This window comes from Vicugna pacos, chromosome 16, assembly GCF_048564905.1.
Source record: "Vicugna pacos chromosome 16, VicPac4, whole genome shotgun sequence".
In the NCBI taxonomy this organism is placed as follows: Eukaryota; Metazoa; Chordata; class Mammalia; order Artiodactyla; family Camelidae; genus Vicugna; species Vicugna pacos.
In genome coordinates this window covers 58,076,998-58,097,027 of record NC_133002.1, presented here as the reverse complement: position 1 = coordinate 58,097,027, position 20,030 = coordinate 58,076,998, and the positions used below count along the sequence as shown (strand labels likewise).

The window sequence follows — 20,030 nt, the reverse complement described above, 5'->3', positions numbered from 1 at the left end:
CTGGGCTCGTGGCCCTCCCCCTTCTCTCCTATCTCCTGTCCATCTGCCTTCCCCAGGGTCCTGCCCTGGCTCTGCCCACTCAGGTTCTGGATTTCCTCCTCCCTGCCGGCCTCCACATCCAGCCCCCTCCTCAGCAGCCTTGCCTCTCATTGGACACACATCTCCACGACTAGCTGTTGACGGACTGGGGGCAGCATCCCATGGCTGCAGACCTGGCACGGTGAGGTGCACCTCAGTGGAGCACTCCATGCTGGCCCATCACCAGCTCCCTCAGCCTGATGGATGAGGACGGGCCAGGCCCAAAGACTCCCCAGATCCCTTGCCTAAATCTCACCAAATCCCCACTCTCCACGGCGGCTTTGGGGGATTATGAGGATGAGAGCTGCTTCTTCCCAGAGGGGATAACTGGTTATTTCAGCTCAGGAAGAAATGGCCCTCCAGCCAAGGAGCCAGCACTCCAGAAAGGGTAAAAACTATACCCCAAAGTGCTCATCTCCCTCTGGCAGGGATCCTGGCCCTGAGAGGCCATGGTCCAGGACAAAGGAGTGTCACGTAAGGCAAGGTCTGGACCTCTGCCTCCTCGACTCCTGGCACGAGAGAAGAAAGCCTCCAGTGGCTGGAAGGAGGCAGGGGAAAGACAGGGGGACCACAGGCCTTCTCGTGTCCAGGGGGGTGGCCCAGAGGGCCTGCCCCTCCCAAGAGAGCCCAAGAAGAAGACAGTTTGGGAGGCTGGATCCCTGCCCCTTTCTCCCTCAGGCTCAACCTTCTGAGCTCCCTCCCTGCCATGGGATGTGGGAGTTCCCAGGATGGACTTGCCCAGGCCAGGCCACCAGAAGCAATAAAGTGAGCAAACCTCCTGGAGGCGGGGAAGGCTGGCCTGCAAAGGGGGAAAGGATGCGTGCGGGCAAGAAAAGGGAAGGGTCGACGCGTCCTAGGGGGCTGCAGGATCACCTAGGACACTGCTCCCTCTGGAATGAGTGCCAGGCTCATGAAGGCAGAGAAAGGCTAACGGAGCAGATGGATAGCTGGGGCAGCGTCCTTCCTCGGGCCTGGACTTTGGACCATGGATGCTCAGGAACTGCCCTCCACCTACCCTGTGGCCGCCCTGCATCCGCTGCCTTCTTCCAGGCACGGCCTCCCCCAACCCCCTCGTCCCCTTGCCCAGCAATCGTTTCACTCCTGCCTCCAGCTTTCTAGAACCTGCACTCTGCTCCTCTCTGGGCGTGGGAGGCAAGGCCAGAGGGTGGCAGGTGCTCCCAGGGCAGGGCCTACAGAGGCAGAGGGTGGCTGCAGAGCTGCCGGAGTGTCTGCCCCCGCATGTTGTGTCTGGCTTGAAGCACCAACTCCAGACTGGCGATTAAAGCCAGCATGGCAGTGGAAAAATAAGCCATTCTGTAATTATATGCCTCCTCAAGAAAGTGCCTGCCCACACAGGCTGGCCCCGGGGCAAGGACACAGGCTTCCAGGCCAGCTGACTCTCCACAGTCCCCCAACCCCTCTTATCCAACTGCCACGGCCGCCCACCGAGCCCAGTGCCAACTCTCCACCCCGTCTCCGGCAGGAGGGTCCCGGTTATGGGTAAAATCACTGTTTCTCTCGTGCTGTGGCTCTTCCCTGACACGGTGTAAGAGCTGACACCCAGGAAATGGGGAAAAGACCTTCACACTTTCCAAAGGAAATTCAGAAAGGGCTCACTGGTGAGCGGGCTCTGCCAGCCTTTCTCACAGCAGGGAGTGAGGCTGGGCACCCCCACATGGCAGGGAGACCAGGCGAGGATGGGGTTGGTTTGAGAAATAAGAAGTCGAACACATGCCATCTGAGTTCTGCTCTTCTCGTCCACCAGAGCCAAGAAGGGCAAGGAAAATCTGCCCCAGCCTTCAGTACCCAAAGGCAGTAAGAGATTCTTCCTGCTTCCCAGATGCTCAGAAATTCCCGCTCCCCGGATGTCCCTGAGGTGAGGAGCAATAGCTAAGCTCGGCTTCTACACCAGAGGGGAGGTGAGGCCCTGCCTCTCCCCTGACACTGACGCTTTTCAGGTAGAAGTAGTCCCGTCCCGCTGTTAACTGCTCAGCCTCAAGTGGACCCAGCAGAGGAACCAGAGGCTCTAGGAAGTGTGGGCTCAGGAGAGGCCCCCAGCAGATGCCCCTCAGGCCCTGGACTTCCTATTCCATCATCAAAGGGGAACAGGGCCAGGGCATGGGGACTGGGGGAGCCGCAGGTGGTGAAAGAACTCTCCGTCAAGTCAGAACTGCAAGGAATCCGCTACGAAACAGAACCAGGCCCTCAGGGCCTGGAGCATCTGGGTCAGTCTAACGAGCCTTCAAGAGCCAACCCACCTGAGTCACCCAGGCCACCTGGGTCAGGTTTCTCGGGCAGCCCAGGACCAGAAGCCCCCAGCCCCTGTCCTTTCAGGACTCCTCAGAAGTTCCCTCAGCACAGCAGCTGCTCCACCTACTTCGGGAGAAAGTGGAATCAAGGTCTCCCAGGCTCAAGTAGACAGATTATGAATCTGTCTTTGCCTTTGGCCTTGACAACAGCAGATAACCACTAGGTCCCCACTGTCACAGCCTTCTTGGCCAGTGCAGGTGGGAGGGGACCCAAAGCTGGACTCCCTGGGGTCTGAATAACTGAAGCTGAGATTCGGCCACTACACACCAGGGTCCCTTAGAGCAGTCACCATAAATCTCTTCTGGGTCTGGCCAGACACAAATCGACTGCAGACAAGCAACTCAAAGCCTCAGGCAGAGGCGCCTCCTCTTCCTCATACTTCCAGGCTCATGCTGACCTTGGCTCTTTCACCCATCTTCTTCCTCACCTCCAAGACCCAGGAAGAAATTGCCCTGGCCCTGGTGGCTCCTGTCTCAGTGACCCATGCGGTCTAGCGAGAAAAGCCCCCTTACTGGCCCCGAGGAGGGACTGGCAGCCATGCCTTGTGCGTTGGAGACCCAGGTCCCAGCACACCTTGACAGGATGCCCCACTGGGAAACCTGGGCCCCAGGCCTGTAGTGGGTGACTCGGGAGCCTGGCTGGCAGGTAGCACACTGGCTGTCTGGCCCCGACTCCCAGTCTCCTTCCACGGTCCTCACTACCTCGTAATCCAAGCTGCCTCCGGTTCAACATCCATCTCTGAGACTCATGCCAACTGTTAACCCGAAGCCTCCGACACAAAGCGGGGAACAAGGCATTTGGAATGGGCATGTCAAGCCGGGTTGGCATACTCACTTTGTTTCGTTTGCCCTGATGGGCCATCCATAGCTCCGCCTGCTTAAAGAGCATGGGGTAGCCCCTGGGCCACAACGAGGCAGCCACAGAACCTCCGACACCACCCTTGGAGACAGAGAAAGACAGGGACAGAGAGAGGAGAGGGGAGAGCTGGAGAGCCTGTGAGTGAGGAGCCCCTGCAGCAGAGAACCCAGCAGCAGCAGAGTGGAGCTTCAATCTGCTGATTAATTCAGCCTACTTCCAGTCACGCTGCAGATTTAGGGAGGGAGGAGGAGGCAGCAGCGCTGCAACGGGGAGGCAGGGAGGGAGGGGCAAGACAGAGGGAGGGAGGGGGAGGGGCTGAGAGGAGAAAGTTTGGAGGTGTTCTGCCAGATGTCCAGGGGCTTGGCCCCTTCCTCAGAGGAGGCCACCATAGGGTGCGATGTGCAGCCCAGGGGGTACGGACACGCCCACAGTGGGGAAAAGAAGCTGTGTGGGAAATGGCTGCTGCCCCGGAGCCCCGAGGGCAACTGCTGGTATCAAAGGAGTACCTGCCTCTCTCCCCAGACTCCCTTTCCTGGGTCCCAAGTCACTGAGCAAGGTTCAGAGCTCCACTCTGCTGAGCCTGCCGTCCACAAGAGCCCCCCAGATCACTGAGACCCCCAGCGCAGAGCCATGCCAACAATAGCTCTTCCCACAGTTAGAGCTGCAGGAAGGAGGGGAGAGGGGACCTGGGAGTTATTAATAGCAGCACATCCTACATGGAGGGGGAAGGACTGGCAATTGAGAAAACTGGAGCAGTGACTTCTAGGAGGGCAGAGCAGCAGGAGAATCCAGCAGGAGAGGGGAGAGCCAGTTGAAAGGAAGGGCCCCTGGGGATCCCAACACCTAAGACCCAACAGCCACTAATCTGAGAGTGCAGAGCTCGGCCAGCTGCTAATAACCACCCAGGCGCATTGAGACACACCTGCTGAAGTGCTACTGGGACCAGGACACTGCCTGCAGACATGAGGCCTCATCCCAGGAAGAAGGAGGAGGCCTGTGACCTAGGGCTCCCATCTCAGCACCTCCCAGGGCTTCAAGCAGAGCCTGGGCATCACTCTGGGACCCCGAGTTGGACGTACAGGAAGCTCTCAGCACGGACCCTCCCGGGTGGTGCAGGGGGCAAAAGACCCTGGGAGTGGACAGGAGATGTCTCTGCCTCTATCCAGGCCACCCTGAGGATATGGCTGGAAAACCTCAAGGGAGCAGAAACAGCCTAACAGGTCCAAAAACCAGAGAGCAGTCTGGAGCCCGAGTACACTACTCCAGGGCCCTGTTTCCTAGACGACACCATCTCATCTGCAGGGAAGGGAAGAAAGAGCCTAGCAGAGTTCCAGCCAGCCTCTCCCCTCCCCCTTCTCTAGCACAGCTCCCTGTGGGGCCCCACCTAACCCAGAGCCGAATGGGAACAGAGAAGGAGGGGCCCTGGCAGTCCAGAGGTTAAGGACAGGAAGTCTCTATGAGGTGCAGGCCAGGGGAGGGGGGGCCAGCTTCCAAACCAGCCGCTCAGGATGGCTGCTGCCTGTGTGGTCGGGCTGTAGCCTCAGCAAACTGCCAAGGAGAGACTCCTGTCCCCTAGTGCCCCACTCCCAGGTCACACTCCCCCTTTAGCTTTCTACCAAGGCACTGCTCTACAGGCATCACAACTAAACAAACACTCCCTCCTGTGCACCAGGCCCTAGAAGAATAGTGCGTAGGGTCTAACCCGGGTGCTCCACGGGGCCCCCAGCGCAGCCCTCTGGCGTCCTGCCCCCTTCCAACACCACCCACTTCAGCAAGTGAGAGGCAGAGCTCTGTATCTGAGAAGGAGAAACCCAGACCATCATTGCCACAGCACATCCACCATGGGCTGGGGGACTGGAGATGGGAGAAGAGTCTCTGCAGGGGACACTGAGGAAAGGTCACAAGAGAAAGGGGATGAGGTGCAAAAAACCAACCAGCAACAGCCAAACTGATCCTGGGCTGTAGCAAGGTGATGACAGGCCACCTTACCATCCACTACCACCACACCAGCTCTCCCACTCCTTAGTCTCCAAGAAGCCTTTGACTGTGGGAGGCCACAGAGATCAACTATAGAAACCCATTTACACAACACGCAAGGTACTTCAGGTAGAAATGCCATCATATCTGTTGCTTAGCTGCTTGTGCTATTAATTCCTCAACTACACCGTAAGCCTCTCCAAGCCAGAGGCCATCCCCCAGTGCCTAGAGTTCTACCAACCCAAGGGAAGCATTCCATAAAGATGGCTTATGATGATGGTGATGACTCTTCCTACGGTGGGACTCATCTATTCAGAAAGAAAAAGAAGAAAAAGAAAAACCCTCCTGGACAAAAGCCCCCTGAGAGTTACCCACCTTGGGCTCACAAGTGTTCTTCTTGAGAAAGAAGCCAGCCCCCGGACCACGGAACTTTGTTTCCTCAATTCACTAGGAATGGGGGTTTCAGCAATAGGCTGGAACCACAGAACAACTCTGGGGACAGTCAGCCTCACCCAGGCAGGCCACCATATGCACAACATCATAGCCTCTGCCGGGGTGCTCCCTGGAATTGAGTAGTGCACAGCCCTTGCAACCGTATGCAGCAGCCTTGCACCCAGGGTAAAGGAGAGGCAAGGGCGGCTTTCCCTGCGTGCCAGTCACTGCTAGGATGGACACGTGCAGAGCAGCCAGGGGCATCTGTAAACAGTGGGCTGAACACACCTGCTTCCAATTCAGGTCCATGAGCCTCTTCCACAGCTGATCCAGAGGCACGTGAAGCCTGGAGCTGAACACGTCAGCAGTCAGCCAGGCACCAGAGTGTGGACCCACAGCTCCTTCTCCAGACCTCCCAAGATCTCTTTGGCAGGAAGATCACTATCCATAAGTTCAAGTCAATAAATATTTACTAAGCCCTTGCTACATGCCAGGTTCTATGCTAGGAGCCAGAACACTGAGATAAACAGACAGGTGACATCAAGACAGCAGAGTAGTATGATGGTGGAGGTGCTATGAATACTGAAAGGAGCAACTCTGGAGGGTGAAGGAGGCTGTATCTGGATAAAATTATGGGTCTTTTTTGTTTGTTTTGGGTTTCTTTTAGTTTGTTTGTTTCCTTTTTAAATTAAAAAAAATTTTCATTGGGGGGAGGTAATTTTAGGTTTATTTATCTGTTTGTTTTTTTTAAACAGAGGTAGGGGGAATTGAATCCAGGACTTCGTGCATGCTAGACATATACTATACCACTGAGCTATACCCTCCCCAACTAAATTGGATTTTGAAGAAAGAATAGTAGGAGTTTGGAAGGAAGAAGGGTGAGTTTAAAAAAAAATTAATTAAAAATTTTTTTAATTTAAAAATGTTATAAAATAAAATAACTTTAAAATTTTTTAAAAATCAAAAAATAAGGGAGGAGAGTGTAGCTCAGTGATAGAACACATGCTTAGCACACATGAGGTCCTGGGTTCAATCCCCAGTACTTCCATTAAATTAAAAAAAATTAAATTAAAAAATTTTTTAATTTAAAATAAAATTAAATACAATTTTTAAAGTTTAAAAGGGTGGGGATAATTTTAGGGTGACAGCCTAAATGTGGAGTGTGTGCCCAAACTCTGAAGTGTTCAGAATTAATAGCGGTAAAGGCAGAGGCAGGGGAAGCTAGGGACGCTGGGTGGGTGGGCAGGAGTGGGATTCTGGAGGGCTCTGTACCCCACACTAAAGGTTTCAGCAGGCAATGTGATAACTTTTAAGCAGGGGCAACAAAGGTTCAGCTCTGCATTTTGGATGGCTTTCCCTGACAGCCGAGTGATGGAAGATCAGAGACAGACGGGCCTATGAGGAAGGTGTGACCGAAGTCCAGGAGGAAGGACCTCCTCTAGGGCAATCCTCGTCCCAGGAGAGGAATGCTCTGATCCATGACAAATCTACCTGTGCGCAAAGACGGCATACCTGGAGGCCAGGGTGCCTACGTCAGGCTTGCGGAGGACACCTGGACCTCTGGGATGCCCACCCCCAGCTGATCCCACAGCTGTGTTTGGAGTCTGACCAGGTAGCTCTTCCCTAACCACAGAGAGGGTGCCCAGCAGTACTCAACACGGCCCAGCAGGTTGGGGCAGAGCCCTAGCAAAGAGCCAACAAATGAAATTACACAGCCCTGGGCAAAGAGTGGAAGACTGGCTCAGAGCCAAACCAAATCAGAAACCGGCTCCCATGCAGCTATGTTGACTGGTCCACCCTTTGACCTTAAGTCACAGTTCCCTGAGCCTGTGTGTCCCAGCTGAGCAATAATATCTCTCAGAGGGATCACAATTACATATCTCAAGCCTCAGAGCCACGCCCCCTCCCTTACTTTTGGTGTAAAGCCCCCAGATGAGGACCTCCAGGAAAACACAGGTAGGGAGACCCCAACAGAGACACACAGGCAACACCCATGAGGGAACCGACCGTGGCCTACCGTATGCTTCTCCTTCAGGTCCATGGGCCCAGAGTACTGCAGGCATGCCCAGAGGAAGGTGGTCACCCCCGAAAGGAAGGCTCCTCCCCAACATGTACAAACCCCAGTGGCTCTGTCACAGGCACAGCATCTGGGGAAAAAGGAAGAAAGAGGTCCCCTAAGTCCAGGCTGCTGGAACGGGCAGCGATTGTGAAATGCAACAGTATCATCTAAACAACAGAGCAGTGCATGGAGAGGTTGGTGCCACTGACTACCAGGGCCCCCGGTCTGTCCTGGAGGCAGTGAGCTTGAAGTCCACTCTCTGAGGCCAGGAGGGAGAGGGCCATGGAGAAGAAGCTGCAGGGCTGCCAGCCTCCCCCCTTTCAACCCTAAGTTTCGGGGGCACATATGTTTTGCTCCCTGTGTACTCTTTCACTCGCTGACTTCCAAGGGACAGGGAAAGCCTTGGATTTTCAGTGCTTTAAAAGTGAATGTTATCATTAAGGTAAACTGGAATCTAGATACAACCCGAATAAGTGGGTGAGTGGTGGGGAGAGCAGCAGGGATGCTAAAAGCAGAGACGAGCTCACTCCACTGCCAGCAGGCGTATAGCATCCTTCTACTCCCTCAGGCTGGGAAACACACACCACACGTGCCAACACAGACGTGCCCATGGACAGCGGGCCTCTAGGGCAGTATGCGGACAGGGCGGTGCTCAACAGGTACCTGGGTGGGTGACCACGAGGATGGGGGATGCAATCGGACAACAATCAGGAAAATGAAGATTAGCCTTACCTCCTTACCCGCCACCCCTTCCCCACACAACCCCAGACCCTCACCCATCCATCCCAGTGGCCAACTCACTTTAGTCATTTCAGACCAGGGCGTGTTGGGGTAAAGAGTGCCACTGAGTAATCTGGTTTAGTGCCAGGTGACTGCTTGTGGAGAAAGCACTAACCTGCTGACTGGGGCAGTTCTTTTGGGGCCTGCAGCAAAGCCTTGTTAAGAAGGGCTGGTCAGAAGCCCAGGAGAACTGATCCATAAAAGAGCTGTCTAGAATCAATTAAAAAAAAGGCTGTGTCCAGAGGCCCCTAGCCAGGAGATCCAGGCTCTGCAGGCGCCACCTCCGCTCCACAATCCCATCCAATTCCTTGCAAGGGGCACTGGTGTCACTGGGCTGCCAAGTCTCCCCACTCCTGCCTTTCCAGCCACAGCTCTCAAAGCAGAGCTGGCCCCAAAGGGTCAGAGACAGCAACGGTGCTGGGAGCAGCCTCACAATGTGGTGAACTTGGTCTTTGGCAGACGACTGAAATGGGATCCTGAGAGGCCGAGTGCACTTCTCCCCAAGGCCGCTCTGATTCAGGCACCCAGGGCCTGTTTATGAGTACAGCTCAAGATCCCCATGACACCCCCTCCCAGCAGGGGCTGGATGAGGTAGTCACCACACAGGGAAAGGCACCAAGAGCCAGATGGGAATTCTGCTTAACTCCTTCTGCCAACACTCCAAGAGTGAAATAACTGCGGCCGGCTGGAACCACGGCAGTTCAGAAAGGGCAGCCAGGAGCGTGACATTTTTCTAAGAGTCTGTTTTCCCATTGCTCCATACATGGGATTCTGGGAGAGAGCTGTCCTTAAGCATCTAATCCGAAACCAGCAGCTGTATCCTTAAAGGGCCAGGTCTACTCTCTGGCCATAGTGAAAAAAAAAAAACCCCACAGGCTTCAAAGCCAAACACTCCTGGGTTCAAATCTTGGCTCCATCATGTATCAAGTGCCAAGTGACCTTGGCAAATCACATGTCTCTCTGAGCCTCAGTGTCCCTGGTCACTGAATGGAAGTGATAATACCTATTTCACAGATATACAACAAGAATTTTGTAAAATATGATATGCAACTCATTTATAAAATAGAAACAGACCCACAGACATAGTAAACAATCTTACAGTTACCGGGGGGAAGCGGGGGGAGGGATAAATTTGGGAGTTCGAGATTTGCAAATATTAACTACTATATATAAAAATAGATAAAAAACAAATTTCTTATGTATAGTGCAGGGAACTGTATTCAATATTTTGTATTAACCTTTAATGAAAAAGAATATGAAAATGAATATATGTAAATATATGTATGACTGGGACATTATGGTGTACACCAGAGATTGACATGCTGCAACTGACTAGACTTCAATAAAAAATAAAATAAAAAACATATATGATATGCAGAGGGTCTAGCACAGTATTTGGCACATTGTAAGTCTTAATAAATAGTTGCCATTACTATCACTAGCAAACAAGAAATACGAACAAAGAGCCACCTAGGTCAAAATGAGAACTCAAAAGTAAGGAGAAGGAAAAGAACTGAAAGGCATAAAGATTGTAAAGAAATAAGTAAAACTGTATTTGTAGAAGACTAGATCATATATGTAGAAAATCCTAAGGAATCTACAAATAAGATGTTAGAACAAATAAATGTGCAAGGTTGCATGATATAAGGTCAAAATACAAAAGGCAAATATAAAGTAAATTTCTATATGCTATAATGAAATATAGGAAAATAAAAATGTGTAAATGTCACTTACAGTACAAAAAAGCATGAAATACTTAGGGATGATTTGAACAAAAATACACATAAGACCTATATACTGCTGAGAAAAATGAAGACGACCTAAATAAACTGTGAGCTATACCATGTTCATGGATTGGAACACTCAATATTAAAATATTTTGATACTTAATTTTCATATTAACACATTTATATTTACCAGTATTAATATTCATATACACCCATTAGAATGACCAAAATGAAAAAGACTGACAGTACCTAGTGTTGGGGAGGATATGAACTCATAAATTGCTGGTCAGAATATAACAAGGTATAACCACTAAGAAAACATTTTGGCACTTTCTAAAAAAGTACAGGTGACTCTTGAACAAAGCGGAGGTTAGAAGCATCAATCCCCAACATCCCCACCCCTGACCCCTGAGTGCAGTGGAAAATCCACATATAACAGTTGGCCCTCCACATCTACAGTTCTGTATCCGTGGATTCAACCAACCATGGATCATGTAGCACTCTGGTACATATTTAGTGAAAGAAATCCACATATAAGTGTATTCATGCAGCTGGAGGGTCAACTATATACACTTACTGTATGATCCAGTAATGAAAACATGTCCTCAAAAAGAATTGCATAAAAAATGTTCATAACAGTTTTATTCAAAATAGCGAAAAACTGGAAAGAATCCGAATGTCCACTCACAGGTGAATGGATGAACGCATTGCGGTAAACCCATTCAGTGGAATTCTATCCAGTAACAAACAGATGAAGTCCTGATATACACAACAATGTGGCTGAATCTCAAAAACATCTGATGAGTGAAAGAACCACACAGAAAAGAGTACCTACTCTCTCTCTCTGATTCCATTTACATAAAATTTAGACCAGGCAAAACGAATCAATAGTGGTAGCAAAGAGGTCAGGGGCTGCCTGGGGGTAAGGAGAGGAAGGAAATGACTACATAGGGCACAGGGAGCATTTGTTTAATATCTTGATTGTGCGCGGTAGTTACAGGGATGCAAATGCTTGTCAAAATCCCTTGAACAATATACTTAAATAGGTGCATTTCATTATGTGGAAAGAGTTGCCTCTATTCAAAAATCATAGAGTTGATTTTTTAAGGTAGGGTAGGGAAAAAAATTAATAAAACAGAATTAGGGTAGAATCTGAGCTCCAACTAAATCAACTCAACCAACCTCTAAAATGCCACAACATACAAGGTTTGGCAGATATACAAGAGAAGGGACAATGAAGCAAACATTTATCAAGTTCCTACAGTGTGTTGCAGTTGTAGACATTTAATAAGTATAAGGAACGGGCCTGTTTTCAAAGATGCATAAGATACAGACTTCCCTAGAGGGATTTATAATATTGTGGTCCAGGCTATTAAGAAAAAAGATAACTAAAATTCAAGACAGCACTGAAATACTAAATGAGAATTACAAACAGGGGCTTGGGAGTAAAAAGAGGAAGAGCTACCCAAGCAAGAGCCAGAAGTCCCATCCAAGGCACCAAGGAAGAAACGCAGGAGCCTTTCTGAAAGATGGTGATCTGACTGTTTGGTAAGACTGGTCTCACCTGAATAGGCAAGAGTGAAGAAATCACTGAAGGACCACATAGGACAGGGAATCAGGGGCCGTAATGCAGGGGCCCTTGAAACAAAGAGACCCCGAGGAGTCACTGAAGGTTCCTGAGTAGGTCCCAGTATTTTAAGAAGGTAGAGAATGGATCAGAGAGTAAAGGAAAAGAAATCACAGGTAGAAGAGTTAGAAGAAAGTTACAATAACCCTGGTTTACCCTGACAAGTATCTAAAAAAAGGTGGTGATGAGAACGAAGGAGTGATGCTTCCTGCTGCCAAGCTCAGAACCTGCATCAAAAAGAGCTAAGTGGATGCTCAGGGTTCAGGTTGAGGGCAGGCTGAGAAGCTGGCTGTCCTTCTTATCTCTTCCGACACAATCTTCATTAGCTGTGCTGGCACTCTAGCCACATCCAACACACCAAAAACACAATTTGGCGGACTTGTGTTCAGCTGAACAGCTGTGCCCAAAGTGTATTAACTGGTGGATTGATGTTCAGCTGGAGGGAGGTTTTCAATAGCAAGGCTCAGGGTTCTATGCTTGGTGGCACCCTAGTCAATATATTTATCAATGACTTGAGAGAGGAAACAGATGGTATGCTAATCACATTCTTGGTTAGCATAAACCTGGAAAGGGGATCAAAGTCAAGCTCCAAGAAGATCTCAACAGGCAGAAATGATGGGCCAGAAATGACTCAATTTAACTGTAAGAGATTCAGTATTAACTCCTGCACTTGGGTTCAAAAACTATCATATAAAACTACTACCAATGGCTTAGTTAAATATAATTTCAATATAAATGACATGGCCACCCAAAGTTCATTCATATTCAGGCTGCATTAAGAGACATGCCATGTCCCCAAAAATAGAGGGGTAAGACTGATTCCTGCGCATTTCAGAACATCTCTGAAATATTTTGTTCATTCGTGCATCACCTACTTTAAGCAGGACACTGACAAAACTGGAAGGATTCCAGAGACCAGCAACCAGGTTGGAGAAACTATCACATGAGAAATGGTGGAGGAAACCGAAGACATGTAGCCAGTGCACCAAAAACACATAAGGTTAGAGCAGGGCTGCAAAGGGCATGGTGGCTGCCAGGTGGAAGAACGGCCAGGCTTACTCTGGGAGGCTCCAAAAACAGGGACTAAATTAGGGGAAAGGAGCTATAGGGAGGCAGATTGGTACTGACTATGAGCAGTATCTTCTACATAATTAAAACTGTATGAAAAATGGAAGAGGCTACCCTGAGAGGGAACGAGCTCCCCATCACTAAAGGGTGGAGAAGGTGGGAAATTATGGAGATAATAAATACAGCAGGTAGCAAATAAGAAAGAGATGATTTTTTATGGTCTCTTCTAACCCAGAGAGACCATGAAATCAAGAAATCCAGTAGCATCTACATATTGAAAAGATGCTCAACTCCACTCACAAGAAGAGATGTTCAAATTAGACTACCCTAAGCAAATAAAGGAGGAAGAGTTTCACTACCTGACTTCAAGGCTTATAAAGCTACAGTAATCAATGCAGTGTGGTATTGGCCTGGTAACAGAGTCTAGAAATAGATCCAGACATATGTGGCCAATTGATTTTCAAGAAAGGCACAAAGGCAGTGCAGCGGAGAAAAGACAGTATTGCAACAAATTGTGCTGGAATAATTGAACGTTCAGATGAAAAACTAAAAAAGAACTCAGAAATATAGCTTGCACCATACACAAGAATTAACTAAAAAATGGATCATAGACCTAAATGAAAAAGTAAAACTACGTAATTTCTACAAGAAATAACAGGAGATAATCTTTGTAACTTTGGGTTGGATTTCTTAGATGCAATACCAAAAGCACGACCTACAAAAGAAGATATTAATAAATTGGAACTGAGTGGCTAAGGATACGAGTGGGAAGGAGAATTTTCACCGTATATACTTTTGTTCCTTTTGATTTTCAAACCATGTGAATGTACCTTAAAAATTCAGCAACTTCACTGGGGGTGGGTACAGCTCAGTGGTAGAGCATGCACAAGGTCCTGGGTTCAATCCATTTAAATAAAAAATCAGCAACCTCTCATTTCTAGATATATACCCAGAAGAATTGAAAACAGGGACTCAAATAGATATTTGTATACTCATACTCATATCAGAATTATTCACAACAGCAAAGGTCGAAGCAACCCCAGTGTCCATCGACAGATGAATGGATAAACAAAATGTGGTATATGCATACAACGGAGTTTTATTCAACTTTAAAAAGGAAGAAAATTCTGACACATGCCACAACATCGATGAACTTTGAAAACCTTACACTAAGAGAAATAACCAGTCACAAAATAACAAATATTGTATGATTCCTCTTATCTGAGGTTCCTAGAGTGGTCAAACTCCTAGAGACAGAAAGTAGAACGGTGGTTGCCAGCGACTGGAAGAGGAGGGAATGGGGAATTAGTGTCTAATGCAGACAGAGTTTCAGTTTAGGAAAACGAAAAAGTTCTGGAGATGGATGGTGATGATGGTTGTACAGCAACGTGAACATATTTAATGCTACATAACTGGTTAAAATGGTGAGTTTTGTGTTATGTATGTTTTACCACAATAAAAAAAAATTCAGCAACTTCTGATTCTGCAATTGGCTCTGGCTGAAATTACTAAGCAATATTCCCTCAGTGCACTCCATGTTAACTTTAGGGATGTTTATGCCCTTTTTTTTTTCTCAGTTGAAGTACAGTTGATTTACAATGTGTTAGTTTCTGGTGTATTGCATAGTGATTCAGTTATACATTTATATATATATATACTTTCTCATATTCTTTTTTATTATAGGTTATTACAAGTTATTAGATATAGTTCCCTGTGCTATACAGTAAGACTTTGTTGTTTATTTATGCACTTTTAAATACACCTTTGAGGGGAGGGTATAGCTCAAGTGGCAGAGTGCATGCTTAACATGCAGGATGTCCTGGGGTTCAATCCCCAGGACCTACTCTAAAAATAAATAAATAACTAAACCTAATTATCCCCAGCCAAAAAAACTAAAAAGAAAAGAAAAAAAGTACAGTATACTGGAGTCTCTCTCCAGTATATACTTTTTCCCAAGTGTTTCTCAATATTGTTCTGTTCACCTCCCTACTAAGGAAGACTGCTATCAGGAATCGCTTTTTCAAGAAAATTCTGAAATTAAGAAAACTGGGTTCACATACTCTTTCTGGTTTCCCAAAGGCCCATGTGAGCCCTGGAAGGGTTTCCTTCCTTTGGGCACCCCTCTCTGCCCCACTCGCTAGGCCTCTGCAGGCAGGCATCATGCCAGGTCTAAATCTGGCCCTAAGCCTACGAGCCATGCCACGTGACCCTGTTTACTACTGTCTCGGTAGCCACAGGCAAACCTTATTATTACACGAACTCCTGGTCACCAAACCACACCTTCTGGCTGGCTGGTCCGTTTGGAAGAAAAAGATTCCTGCTGCAGCCACAGCTTAGCCTTTAGTTCACCTGTGTACTGTAAACATACCTAGGCCTACTCAGAAATCTCAGTCTAAACAGTATTTTTAAAGGAATCTATCTTTTACGTAAAGAAAGACGCTCTTGTGAAAACAACACTGACACAATAACCAGACAAAAAAGTATTAACAGCTGACCAGTGGAGAAGTGCCAACCATGACCTGGAACCTTCTCATTTGAAGACCAGGAATGGTTCCGGGAAAGGCAATTGTCAGAGCTCCAACTTGACTCACCAGGTGAGGCTCAGTCAAGCCTTGGGTGGAGGTAATCTTTCCGATGGTGCTCCTCCCTCTCCCTATAGAAATTGTTTCGCAAGCCCAACAAGAGGGAAAGAGCAGTGGGAGGAACCCCTGGACAGCAACCTTCGTTTCTCGTTAGTTCTGCAGGAGTTAAGCTTTCCAAAAGGCTGATTCTCAACACTTGGAGCTGGCACTCCCTAGCAACTTCTCAAAATAGAAATGTGAAGGGCTTTCTGTTTTCTTCCATCTCACCGCCCAGCCCTGGCTCTCCCAGACTAATCTTCTGATGTCGGGTCACCACCAACAAGGGGTGGGAGTGGGGGTGGGGTGGGGGTTCAAGGGCAGTTAACTCTCAATTATTTGGTGGCTGATTGTCCAGGGGATGGTTTGTACTCCACCTCCCTAGTCACTGCACTTCCCCATGGTCTCCACCAGTTTCCCTACTTGTCATTCTGACACAAACCAGTGAGCAAGGAATTTAAAGCTAACATGGCAGCTGAAATAAGCCTTTGCAGAGTATTTGCGGATTTTACGTGAACATGCTATCTCCAATTCTAGGCTCAATTACAGTCTACGTTCTGATGTCTTCTGATCTCTACAGTGGTTTTCAAATTGTTTTATTCTATGGATCACTTTTATTGGACTCTTTAGATAATAAACCTTACTTGTGCCACTTTTTAAAAATTAAAACTATCTGGAGTGGAGGGTATCGCTCAGCAGTAGAGCGCATACTTAGAATGCACGAGGTCCTGGGTTCAATCCGCAGTACCTCCATTAAAAAATAAATAAACAAAAATAAATAAACCTAATTATCTGCCCCCCCAAAATTAAATTACAACTATCTAATTGGAATACTAAGATCAGCTCTTTATTTTGCCAAGAGTACCATAAAGACATACCACCATAGTATTTCTTCTTTCTTAAGGTTCTTAACATTTTTCTGCCTCTATGTGTACACAATCACACTCTCATTAAACACCTCTAATGACACTATAATGGTTTCCCAAAACAGGGGAAGAGCTACCTTGCTCTGACTCCGCCCCTACCAGCCTCCCCTGTGAATCACTGCAATAATTTACACACACAAATATAAAGAGAGACCTCAATAAATGTTAATACAAGAAATCAGCCAGTGAACTACTTGTTGGTTACTTAAAACTAATGACTGCAAAAAATTAAGAATTTTATTAAGAACCTAGTAGGTGCTAGACCCTGTGCAAGGGATCCCATCTATACCATCTCATTTAATGCTCACAGCCACACTGCAAGAGGCTCAGCGAAGTCAGGGAACTTGATTTCCTCACTTGATCACACCTAGAAACCAACCAGCTCTAGTGGATAAAGAACTCAAGAATATGGACTTTAGAGTTCCAGTCCTGGCCCTTGGTGACCCTGGACCTGTCCCTCTGCCTCTCCCAACAGTAAGTCTCCCCATCTGTAAAATAAAACGTTAAAACTCCCTCCTGACTTCCATCTTCTCCGAGTACCTAGGCTTAACTGAACTATGTCACTACAGCTGAGGCAAGTGTCTTGATAAAGCAAAAGAAAAGTATCATATTCCCCAAGGCACAAAAATCACATACTAGAAGGAAAACGGATTCAATGCAGGGCTCCCTCCTTTTTCCCCTAAGAGCCACATACGCAAAAAGAGGGTGGGATGAAGCAGCACGTGACCAAATCAATGAACGTGCCAAAGTGCAGCCCGTGGTTACACACCAATGAAAGAGCAGGCTTTCCCTCGTATCTGGCACCGGGCAGGGGCTCCCACGAGGGACTGTAGGAACTGGACTTCAGCACTGTGCAGCAGAGGAATGAGAGCACTGCACAGAGATCAGGTTATAGGGTGGCAGTAATGTCCCTCTGGTTGCTTCTAAGAAGTCTTTAAACATTCTAGAAAGGCGGAAGTGGGGTGGGGGAAGGCAGGGCATCTCCAAACTGCAACGTCGTTTCTCAGGTTTGAGAAGCCCCTATGGCTCCATTCACCTGGACATAGGGCAGGTGGTCTGCACCAGGGCTCCGGCGGCGGATGAGAGCGCACGCAGGGGAGACAACCGTCTGAATTGGGACGGGTACGGGGACTCCTAGAGACCTATAAATGCACTGAACAGCAGCGTTGGTAGCCCTCTGGGCCAGGGCCCAGCAAGAGCAAACCTGCAGCAGGGAGCCTTTGTTGGCGGGAGGCTTCGATTTCTGACGCGGGACCCCTAAGAGGCCAAGCCAGGGCCGAAGGCAAGTGTGAGCACCTGGGGAAAGGAAATGGCCAAGACCTGAAGGCAAGAGCCAGTCCCTTGACTCCCCCACCGAAGGGATCCCCCAAGGCCATTCCCTGGGTGCAGACCCCAGACTCCCCTCGCCTCGCCCCAGAATCTCGAGGACACGGAAGGCCGAACCCCACGCCCCTTTGCTCCCCTTGCTTCGGGCCACCGGCCTTCCCGTACTTACCGGGGCCCAGGGACCAGTCTTCCTCGCCCGGGTCCTCTCCCCTCCCTGCCCCCTCCTCACTTCACGTCCCCTCCTCCAGGGGCCGCAGCCATGTCCGTTACTGGCAACTCCAAGGGGATTTGCCTCCCTTCTCTGACAACGAAGGCGCCGGCTAGCAAGCTAAAGTCCTGGGCGACGATTGGTCAAAATCCAAGACAGGCGGGGCTTTCTGGCTTCTTATTGGTTGGGGGGCACACTAGGCTGTAGCTGCAACCGCCCCTCTGGGAGCCTGGCGGAATTAAGCGCAGTGATGCCGGCGGGAGAGCGCGCAACCACTGTACATCCTTGAGCGTCGAGCCCAGGCGTCTTCTGATCCTGAAGTCCTGGCCAGAGGAGAGGGCATGGCTTTCACCTCGATTAGTTTTACTACGGAATTATCCTAAAAAAATAGACAGAACCCTACTATCCCTCGTCTTTCTTTTTAAAATAAGCCCTTTGCAGAGCGCCTGTGTCTCCTACTCCTAAGCTCTTTCCTTGTTGCTGGGAACAAATGCCTAGAGACACCTTGCTGAGAGACCTTAGAGGGAGTCCCTCGGGGACCAATACTGCGTATAAGCAAAGCTGGAGAATCTAAGGCAATACTGCAGTTTTCCCCCCAGCTCGGCTAAACTCTAAAGGGAAAAACAAGTTAAATTTTTTTCCCCTAGATAATTAGAGAAATCCCCTGGGAGACCTCTCTTGGGAAAACAAAGCAAGTCTGTGTCAGTATTTACTTCTATTTTCCCAGGGATCTAAGTCTGGAGACTTGGTGTTTTTTTTGTTTTGTTTTGTTTTTTGGTCTTTTTATAAAATTGGAAGAGAGTCATGGCTGGCCCTGGGAAGCAAGAGACCCTTCTCCCTATTAATGAATTTAATTATGTAATTAAAATCTCTCTTCTCAGCTGGACAAGAAGTTTCCATTTCAGTTCCTAATCTTGTATGTTTGAACTGTTTTAGCTGTTGTCTAAAACTGGTAAAATCAGGTCACTTTCCTGCATACAAAAATCTTTTGCAGTTTATCTTAGCAAATAGAGTCCAAATCTCTCTCCCTGATGACATTCAAAGCCCCTCATAAGTTGACTCAGACATACATTTCCAGGCTTAACTCCCCACAAGCTAAACTGCTTTTGCAGCTACATGGATTTACCACCATCCCCTAAATTCCTTGGGAATCCTCCCACCTCTGCTCCTTTGCCCAAAAGATCCCCTATGCTTTGAAGGTTCCCTCCTACCAATAAAGCCAATGTTCAAATACACACCCATCCTAAAAGTCTACCTCAAATACTACCTGCCTAGAAACCTTCCCTAACTTTTAGTCATTGAAACTCTCTCTGTAGTACTGTGCTTTTCTTTGTGTTTCCACTGCCGCCTTTACAAAAGTATGCTTGCACAGAATTATTTTTGTAAGGCCTCAAGCTCCCTGAAGGTAGCTGGTTTATCTTGGCAGCCCCCACAGTACCTTACTCAGAGCCTGGTCCCCAGCAAATATTTGCTGAATTGAACTAATCAATTGCCTGTATCTTACATCTTTTCACTTCATCCCAGAAGGTTTACATGGCGACATTTGGTTAACAAATGTAACACAGTCATCCTGCCCTGCCCCACTTTGTACTCGATCCCCTCTGGCCATACTTGTTTCTCTGTTCTGTGGGGTTTTATGAATATCACTCAACAAATTTGAACCAAGTGCCTACCAGTTTCAGGGGCTGTGCTACAGTTCTTCACACTCTGACTATCCCTTCTGTTAATCGCCCCAGCCATAAAACTTTGCTGAAGAAGTAAATCAAATCACTCGGTTGAAAACATACCAATGCACCCTCTCTAAATTCACCCTGGCTAGCCTTTTTTGTGTCTCTGGGGTCCCTACGGCAATGTCTTTTTGGTTGCCTAGCAACTGCAGTCAACTGTACCAAACTGTCTTCATTTTTCTGGAGCATCCTCTGTCTCTCCGTAGCAAAATGACCTTGATGAGAAGACCAAGTCCTTCCAGTGGAGCTGTCTCATCCACTTCATCTACTTCTATTTCCCTTTCATCATTCCTCCAAGGATGAGATACT

At 48.2% G+C, this 20,030-nt stretch overlaps 1 protein-coding gene across 3 annotated transcripts in view; it reads right to left on the bottom strand.

Moving 5' to 3' along the window:
• TMEM94 (transmembrane protein 94) overlaps window positions 1–18,083 on the bottom strand; it is a 34,249-nt gene extending 16,166 nt beyond the window's left edge. For all 3 annotated transcript variants that reach the window (XM_015235292.3, XM_072939564.1, XM_072939563.1), the window contains exons 1-2: window positions 17,956–18,083; window positions 7,673–7,802 (exon numbers count right to left, since the gene is read on the bottom strand). In XM_015235292.3, coding sequence (XP_015090778.1) covers window positions 7,673–7,696 — 24 coding nt within the window. In that variant the 5' untranslated portion in view covers window positions 7,697–7,802; window positions 17,956–18,083. The remainder of the gene's footprint in view (window positions 1–7,672; window positions 7,803–17,955) is intronic.
• Window positions 18,084–20,030: the final 1,947 nt, after the last annotated feature.